The 9976-nt window shown below is 34.1% G+C and overlaps 1 protein-coding gene across 1 annotated transcript; it reads left to right on the forward strand.

The window, feature by feature from the left end:
* Positions 1–6448: 6448 nt before the first annotated feature.
* On the forward strand, positions 6449–7325 carry LOC120278613. Its single transcript, XM_039285355.1, has 3 exons — positions 6449–6688; positions 6789–6983; positions 7095–7325. The coding sequence occupies exons 1-3, from the start codon at positions 6449–6451 to the stop codon at positions 7323–7325; spliced, it is 666 nt and encodes a 221-aa protein (XP_039141289.1).
* Positions 7326–9976: the final 2651 nt, after the last annotated feature.

Raw genomic sequence — 9976 nt, forward strand, 5'->3', positions numbered from 1 at the left:
CTTTTACTCCGCTGCTGTGCTATCACCTGGGATTGAAAAGAAAAGGGGATGAGTAACTAAGTTACTCAATGAGGGGCTAAACATGGAACTACATCTCATACATGATTGAATAAAAATAAAATGCCAAAATATGCTTCGATTCTCAAACTATTTAAAATACTTTAAATAGCAAGTAAAACATAAGAAATAGACGATAAACACCATTAACATCACCACGAAATCCATACAAGTATGAAATCCAAATTCATATATTTCTTTAATAACTCATATCTCAAAACATTTAGAAATACATAAACCAACAATTTAAAATGGTCAATAGCATCACAACTAGCCTCAAAAACCCTCCATTCACTAACCGTGGCCTCGGTTAGGTCAGGAGCCACCAAGATGCGCGTATCTTGGTGTTGGCCGTTGAAGAACCCGTGTGGTGACTCCAGGCACCCAACCCTGCACACCTTTCAGGCTCTCTACGTGCCCGCTGAAAGGGTGAAACCTCATCTGAGTACTCCACACCACCCCAACAAGGTCGGCCCGTGGAAACTCTAACCCTTACTCCAGTAGGTATTGGGGATCCCCCCATGTCACCATCAAAACAGTTAAACAAATATCTTGCTCGTAGGCTCAGTATATAAATATCAACATGATAGCACAATTCTCATCAAGAGATCACAAGTTTTCACATATGCAACTTTCACTCCAAAAGTGAATAACATGATTATAACATCTTCAATAAAACTACTTTCATCAAGAACATCATACAAGTGTAATCCTTGAAAATATACTTCAAATATAACATTATCACAATGAATTTCAATTTGGTTTGCACATGCCTTTTTAGTCATAAGAAAAATATCAAGTATATTGAAATACATAACTTGAAAACATATATTTCAAAGCATAGGGTTTCCAAACCACAAATAATATATATAATCTTTACCAGCATCATGAAATAAGCCAAGTCATAAATCATCAAGATTTCTAGATCTCATGGAAAACATTTCAAAAGTTTTAACAACAAAAAAGTTTATCATTTCAAAGGTAAGCAATTTAAGTACTAGCAAGCATGCATGATTTATAGCCCATGATTTAGTAAATCCCACTCACAAACTTGGTGAGCTAAAACACCACGGCGTTACTTCTCCACCGGTTCCCTCCCCTTGATTGAAGTCTCACCTCCTACAAGCATTTAAACAACCAAAACAAGCAATGAAACCTCATCAATGACTTTGATCAATTGAAATGAAGAACAATGCTCAAAATGGGAAAATGAGTGCTTCTAGGGTTTACTAAACACTCTAGCAAGAAGATATAGCAAGAATAAAACTCTCACAACTCTCAAAACTAACAAGAAAAGCAAAAGAAACCAAACTTGGTTTGGAGCTACCGTAATCCTAATTTAGAACATGAAAGATCTTTCTCAAATCTCAATGGATTCAAGGTTATACAACCTCAATCTTCTTCTATTCTTTAAATCCAAACAAAACCCATGATTATTCATCAATAACTTCAAAGAAAATCCAAATAAGAGAAAGGGAGAAGAAAAAGATCAAATAAAACACATCCTTACCTCAAAGCTTCACAAAACCCTAAGGAAAAGCACTTCTCAAGAGAGAAAGAAGAGATCTTTGAGTTTCTTCTTGATTCAAGGCAAGGGGTGATGGGTTTGAGAAGTGGGGATGAAGGTTCTAGAGGAGGAGGAAAGTGGAAGAGAAAAGGTCTCAAGGAAAGGTGTGAAAAGAATGAGGAAAAGATGAGAAAAAAGGGCTTTTAAACCCTAAATTTAATCCCACGACCCCCATACGGCCCGTTTGCCCAGCAGAAAGTTCTGGAATTTTCATACCAGGGTGTATCCAGCCCGTATGGACCCCGGTATGCCCATTCAGCCTATACAAATGGCTCTAAACAACTCAATTGGTATCCGATTGACCTCATTTTTGTTTCTAACGACTTGGGACACTCTTTAGCACACTCACGCAAGAAAATTCTCAAGAAAACACATCGAAACATGAGGGAAAAAGAATATACATATATATGTGTATATGAGAAAGTCAAATTAATTACCACAGTTTACCTTCTACTTTACGGGCTCTCTGCAACCCATACAGTCTTCTGCTAACAAGGGATTACTGTAGCATAGCTATTGTTCATTGGCACTATTTACACACTCTAGCAAAAATCACCATTTATATGCGGCTTTATACGGGCTTGAAATGCTCGCACATCTCTCTAACGAGTTTATGCTGCCGCACACTGCCCGCGCAAGGTTCTGCAAAGCTTGTATGTGCTCTAAGAGTCTTGTATGGTTTTCCTAAGTCCAATACACCTCTTCAAACCTTTGAAACTAGCTCAAAACACTACCAAAGGCCTCAATTTTTATTAGAATGAGATGATCAAACATACAACAATGCAAGACAACAATTTTAGCATTGAAAACCTTTCGAATCGAGGGAAAAATGATGGGGCTCCTTAGAGCCTCTTACAAAGCTTCCACTATGTCAATTAATGGAGTTTACAAGGATCTCTTTAGATAACTAGAGGCATACAAACTCAAAGACAAGAGTATTCAAGGGAGAGACCATCAACACACATGCTTACATCTTCATCTTCATACAAGATGGATACAATGGCATCAAGAAGTATTTAGGGATATCAACTCAAAGGATTAGCTGGCTTACTGGCAAGGTTACTCTACCTGCAAATGTGGGTTAAATCTGGCACCGATCGCCATCTGATCTGCTTTCCAAGATTTGCCCTAATTCCATTCCCCTCCTCTTCTTGGATTCTTTCTTTCCTCACTTTATTAATTGTCTTTCACCCTCTTTCTCTTAGGATCTGTTCATTTCGAGTGTAAATGGGGGAAATTGGGGGAAAGTAAACCCACTTTCCCCCACTTCCAATATTCATTTCCATTGAAATGTGGGAAGCGGTCACTTCTCCCACTTCAGTGCTTCCCTTATTTTTGTATTACAACCACTTCAGTGAAATTTCAACTGAAGTGGGAGAAGTGATCCTCCTTTAAAAGGCTTACTTCCATCACTTCCATAACTCTCAGGAACTGGATCTTACTCTCGAACTGCTGAGACTTTCATCACCGTTGAAGCTCTCAAGACCATCGTCGATGTCGCCGTCGAAGGCATCGATCTCCTGCAAAAAAAACTAACAAATCACTTCTCACTCTCAGGTGCTACCGCCATTGCTTCGCACAACTTCTTCTAGCCGTTGTTGCCCTTTTATTTCCACTATCCTCAATCCCCCTCATCAGTAGTGGCACTTGTCCCTCTTTCCTTATCTTTTGTTTCATTCTTGTTCCTCTTTTAGGATTTGATCTACTTTTGCTATTTGTTTGATTGATTCGGATCGTGTATTCCTATTTGAGACGATAGGAGTTGCTGAATTTGGGGCTTTATGTTGCTTGTTTTAATTTATGGTTTGTGAAAAATTTTAGTTTTAGGGCTTGCTTTTTTATTTTGTTTTATGTTTTTGAGGAATGAATCTAGAGTTTCTTCATAGATCCATCTCTTTTTTGACAAATTTCACCTTATAAATCCCTGTTTATAAGACTGGATATTACTTGTTGGCAAGGCTTTAAGAGGGGATTTAAGGACAGTGATTTAGTGCTGAGTTCTAGTAGTAATTTAGCCTTGAAAGTTTGTTGGTATCTTATTAATGTAACTCCCTTGATGGTTGTCTATATTTGATAGGATTTGTTGACAACATTTAAATAAGTATCTGATGCATGTGATAAATCTTAATCAAGTTAATGAACCTATGGATTCTCTATCTGATTCATGAGATTATTCTTTCTCATGTTGTATTTTAGATCAAATTTCATATTACCTTCCACGGTGAAGATATGCAATTCCTTCTTGTTTGACTTTAAACAAGTTTTAAATTAACGAGCATCCCTGTTCTAGAACTTCAAGTTAATTATTATTTTTGTTGGCAATAGAAATTATATTCCAAATTCCAAGTTTTCTTCTTCAACGATTAACAACTAGTTGAGTGACAAGTTCATTGCTCTTCTTTTCTGCTATGGTCTCCATGCTATGGTTTGCATTTAGGTATTTTAAGGGTGATGATGCATTGCAATGTAGTTTGGGAATGTCTTGTTAAAGAAGGTATGAGGCTTGCATGATTGTGAAGTAAGATATATTATATTCTTAGTGGTTCTAGTGAAGGTCAACTTGCTAATGCTTTCTGAAGTAGAGTTCTTTGTAAATTGTACATAATAATATTGGAGGGAGATTAGATGTCAACATAATATATGTCCTTGAAGAAAAATAAACAGAAGTGCTTGTAAAGGTAATGAGTAGAATCAAATGAATACATATATATAGATACAAAGTTTGAAAAGAAGCAAGAAAAAAAAGGAAGATTTCAAGAATACATTTATATAATTGTGCAATGGCCCATGCTAAGGACAATACCCTGGAACCAATCACACTAGTGATTATATGTGAAGTGGCTGTCAACAATGTTCCTAAAATTACAAAAAATTAAAAATAAAAATAAGAATGCATTTTAGATCATTTGAAAAATTTGAACTTGTCACTCAAGTTAACTCATTAAATGAGAACATGTCACTATATTTTGTTTTCATTCTCCTTTTAATTACATAGTTTCTAATGACATGTTTTCTAATTAATGGTCTTATTTTCAAGTGCATGGATACATAATGATGTGTTTCATTTATTTTTGTTCATTTTGAATGAAGTACTCAACTAAAATTAATATACAATTGAAATTTTCTATTCCAATCATGTATAGGTCTCCAATGGCTAATAACAATTTAGACAGTCTTATTTATGTTGAAATACCAGTATATGTCACCATCACAGTGATTTTACTTATTTTGTCTAATCGATGACAACGACAAATCTTACCTTGAAAGCCCTCAACAATTAGGAATATTCATGGGAAGGCACACATGACTCGAATATTAGATGGAGTATATAATTGTGTCAAATACATCTGGATGACGAGGGACACTTTTCTCAGACTTTGCACTATATTCAGAGAACGTGGTCATTTGAGAGATACCATTCACATTGATGTAGAGGAACAAGTGGCTTTATTCCTACATATAGTCAGCCACCATGCAAAAAATAGGGCATTAAAAATTGATTTTCTTAAATCAGGTGCAATAGTTAGCAAGTATTTTAATGATGTACTTGAAGCTATTTGCAATATCAGGGATTTGTTCTTCAAACAACCAACCGGATCACTACATCTTGATATAGAATATAATTCAAATTATTATCCTTTCTTTAAGGTACGACACATTTATTGACATTTTCATTACGGATGTCCATATATTCAAAGGGCAAACTAATTTATTTTTGTCTGACAAGATTGTATTGGGTTTGTTGATGGGACTCATATAGATGCAAGGGTCAGTATAGATCTAAGTATTAAATTCCGTGAACGCAAAGGCATTACACAAAATGTACTTGCTGCGTGTGATTTTGACTTAAAGTTTATGTATATTCTTGCTGGTTGGGAGGGTTCAGCAAATGACTATCTAGCCCTAAAGGATGCATTGTCAAGACAGCCTCCTTATTGCCTTCATATTCCTCAAGGTTTAGTAGCATAGTGCCTATACTAAATTTTTCATTAATGATACAAATTTTTTAAAAAAAGGTCAATAATTCATGTCTATTTTATTTCAGGGAAATACTATCTCGTTGATGCTGGTTACATAACAACTCTTGGATTTACATCTCCTTATCGAAAAGTTAGTTACCATCTATGAGAACAAATAGGCCGTAGACCCCAAAATGCTGAAGGAGCAATTTAATTTCGTTATTCACAATTAAGATCACAAGTTGAGATAGCATTTGAAATTTTTAAAAATCGGTTCAGGATTTTAGATTCAAGACCATTTTATCCTTTTACAACACATAGTTGATCTCGTTCTTGCATGTTGTGTATTGCACAATTTCGTGCGTGAAATAGACCCAGATGATATAATATCATAGGAGGGTGTTTCTAATGAGGAAGAGCCTACAAATGAGAGACCTATCACTCTAGATCAACGTCGTGAGACACAGATGCATTGGAGAGAACTTCATGAAAAAATCACGAATGATATGTGGAATGATTATGTTTTCTGACGGCCAATTTAGAAGACTTGCAACAAAAAATGAAAATGTTTTGCTTTCCAATTTCAACTTTTGTAATTTTGCAGTATTATGGATGTAGTTTGTCATTTTGTGTTTTATTTCTTTGCGAATGAAAATTTGCCTTGTTATTGTTTAATCAATAAGGCAATTGCATTGTTTATTAAAGGGCAATTATTTTTATTATTTTTTGGATTGTTAATGTGACAGGTAATATGGCTTCATCACGTATCAATGTCGATGGAACACCAAGTGAGAAGCGAAAAGGGACAAAAAACAAAAGATGGACAAAAGAGATGGATAATGTTTTAATACCATTTCTTGCAGATATGGCAAGAAACGACATGAAAGTTGACAAGTCCTTCAAAAGGCAGACATTTGTTGAGGTAGCTAACATTGTCAATGGAAGATTTCCTACTACCTCTATGGATGCATATAATGTTAAGAACCACATACGCACCTTGAAGCAAAAATACCAAGAAATCAAGAAACTTATGAACCTTAGTGGTGTTAGTTGGAATGACACAGAGAAAATGCTAGTTCTTGAAGATGAAACATATCAAACTTATGTAGAAATATAATACTTACATTTATTTACTATTTATTCAATGAAATATATAAGTTTTTTTATTACATTTAATAAGGATTTCATGTTGCAATCAAATGTAGGGACAACCAAAAGCTAAAGAATATCTAAATAAACCTATACCTTTCTTTGAGGAGCTTCAATTGGTTGATGGGGATGATCATACCACAGGTGATCAAGCACATTCCATCTACCAACATTTTGGTGGTACAAACGAAGAAGATGAAAATCCACCTACTCCTGATGTACCAATGGAACATGAACCTTTAGAGACAAATGTCCATAGACAAGAGGGGCAAGATCATTTGCATATAGGAGTACTGCTAGGACTAGCCGCATAGAAAGGTCTAGTAATGAAAATATTGCATCTGACAACCTTGCTAATAAAGCTTGGTGAGTTGGCGGCATCAATTAAAGAGAACAAGAAGAAGACATGGAAAGAGAAATTATTAGATGCTTTGTGGAGCATGGAAGCTTACAGTGATGCAGACATGGATGTGGTTTTTGAAAAATTTCATGTCAACAAAGATCTTGCTGAGGCCTTTTACTTGAGGAAGCCATCCTTACGCAAGTTGTGGCTTGATAATTTTATTGCCTCCATGAGAGATTCTAGGATATAAGAATATTGTCACGGTAAGATTATATTCACTTTACCTTTATTAACTTCAAATGCCCTAGTATTTTGTTTGCATTTGCATTGTTACTAACTTCTCTTGTTTTTAACATGGAGTTGCAGATGTCATGTTGGAGGACTCTAGCAGCTAAGGTACATGCTTTTTCTATTGAAGTTATTGCCTATTTTATTTTAACGTTATTTTTAAAGATGATTACATGCTCTAGTGAGTTGATGTTCAGGGTTAGTAGTGTTGCTTTTGCAGTGGATCCATAGTGCAGCTAGAAGTAATTGTTACTCATCTAGTTTATGCCTATGCCTTAAACATATTTGGACATGAACTAGTAAAATTGTTTCTAACTTGGATCAATTCTTCTCTTTCAACCTTGTTGTAATTTGTAGATTTATTAGAAATGTCTAACCTCTAAAACTGTATTCAAATAGACTTGCAAAAGGTGGCATATTATTGCTACAATTTCTGAAAATCCATTTTTTTACAATGATTGCTAATATTGTATTGTTTGATAAGTTTTGTTGTTATTTTGCTCTCATTTTTGAAATTGTTGTTTATAGGCATCAAGCTGATTTTGTTCAAGGTTTCAAATTTATTTTATGCATGCTACTTCATATGTTGTTTTGTATTTTGTATTTCGGTTGCTTTAGGATGAATTTGCAGTACAATTTTACCATTCTCATGTTTAGATAATATAATCTCAATTTTCTATTTGGGTCTTTAGGTTGAAATAATGGATAGGTTTTATCATGCTTAATGAGTTTTGGTTTCTTCTCTCTACTTGATCTGCAACTACCACCATTCATTATCAAAGTAAATGTCTCTTTTCCTGATGATATGTTATTTCATAGTCTCTAATTAAAAAAAAAAGAAGTTTTTGTTGTCCTCTCCAAAGTCTGAAGCTTTCTTCTTGTTTTTTTATGTTGTTCCTCTAAAATTTTCTACAACAGAGTAGAGTCTTTCTTTAGAGATTGTATCTGTACCAAACTACTTGAAACTATGGTGAAGATTCACAAGCGCAGAGAGTGCTTTAAAGAATCACTTTTGCCAAAATATAAGTATATAAAGAATCTGAATCCTCTTGTGGATACTACAATCTTAATGAATGAATATGCAACAAAGGCTAACTAGAAATCAACTTTGGGGGATTGTTAATTAATTTGCTTTCTCTTTTTTTTTAAAAAAAAATACATCGTGCAATTTTTCTCCTCCCAGGCTCAAATTCTGGTATTCAATCAAATGGGACAAGACCGTGGTTGATATCTTTGACCTCTTTTTGCTAAGTAACTTAACAATACAATATCAAATTCAGGCTGAGTATTCAAATTGGACAAGATCATCAGTAATGTCTTTAACCTCTTTTTTCCTAACAACTTGGAGAACTGCACTTAAAAGTTGAGGTTGTCTATGTATTATATGCTTCTGCTTCCTCCCTCTGTGTTAAAAGTTTTCCTGAAGATTGAATTTCCCTTTTGTCAGAGTTCAAAGTTGAAACATTCTAAATTCCATCAATATTTGACCTCTTGGGTAGCAAAAGTTCTACATGCTTTGCAAATATTTATCATAAGTTATACAATTAAATTCAAAATATTTGAGATTGTAAAATTATAGAGTTCTAATTCTTATTCATTATGATTTTATTAGATTTTTTTTTTGGGCACTTCCCCTAATTTCGTTGAAATGAAATGTTATGGAAGTCATGGCATAAGTAACACCACTTATACCAAAATAAACACCAAAAGTAGGAAACTGAGCACTTTATGGAAGTGACACTTCCTGCAAAATGAACACAAGAAGTGGTGGAAGTCATATTGTTTCAACCACTTCAAGGAAGTGACACTTCCCTTTTTCTAACTTCCCCCTACTTACACCGAACTGAATGCCCCCTCAATGAATGAGAGTTTTACTCAAATAAATTTTTATGTGAAACCCCAACTTTGCCTTTGCCTTTTCCACCAATTGTCATAGTTTTTTTTCTTTTTCATTTTTATATTGGGTCAAAGTCCAACATATTTTTCTAGCTCAAATGGGATGAAACCCAACACTAACACTCCTCAAACTCATGGTAAATGTTGGATAAGCCATAAATTTGAAAAATTCCAAGTGATAATAATTATAGATATTGATAATGATGATGACTCACAGATATTGACTATGAAAATAAAACTAATTTAGAAAATATGGAGAATATGCAATGAAGCATCACGTTCTACATAACCCAAAGGAAAGCAAATAAAAAAAAATACATTAAACACTAGAAATTAAGCACAAAATGAGATATATATTGATCTATCTGAGCATGATGTTACCTTGGATTGGGATATGACTAGAAAATTGAAGTACAAAATAAGAAGAAAAACATGCATAAAATAATATATTATTTAAAATATAAATATCTCAATAGATATACAAACTCATACAAAGATGAGCTTCATGCTTTGTAAATAGATTAGAATGCATTTAAACACAACATTTTTCTTTATACAAACATGTGCCAGCCAAGACACTAAAAATTAATGTTTTGAAAGTGCATGAGTGTATATATATATTGTATACATATATTGTAATAATTAAGCATGGCCACACTTAAGAGGAGGGTAACATATATAATGCATGCATGCAACACTCCATTTCTTAATGAATAT

Source organism: Dioscorea cayenensis, chromosome 16 (assembly GCF_009730915.1).
Source record: "Dioscorea cayenensis subsp. rotundata cultivar TDr96_F1 chromosome 16, TDr96_F1_v2_PseudoChromosome.rev07_lg8_w22 25.fasta, whole genome shotgun sequence".
NCBI classification, from domain to species: domain Eukaryota; kingdom Viridiplantae; phylum Streptophyta; class Magnoliopsida; order Dioscoreales; family Dioscoreaceae; genus Dioscorea; species Dioscorea cayenensis.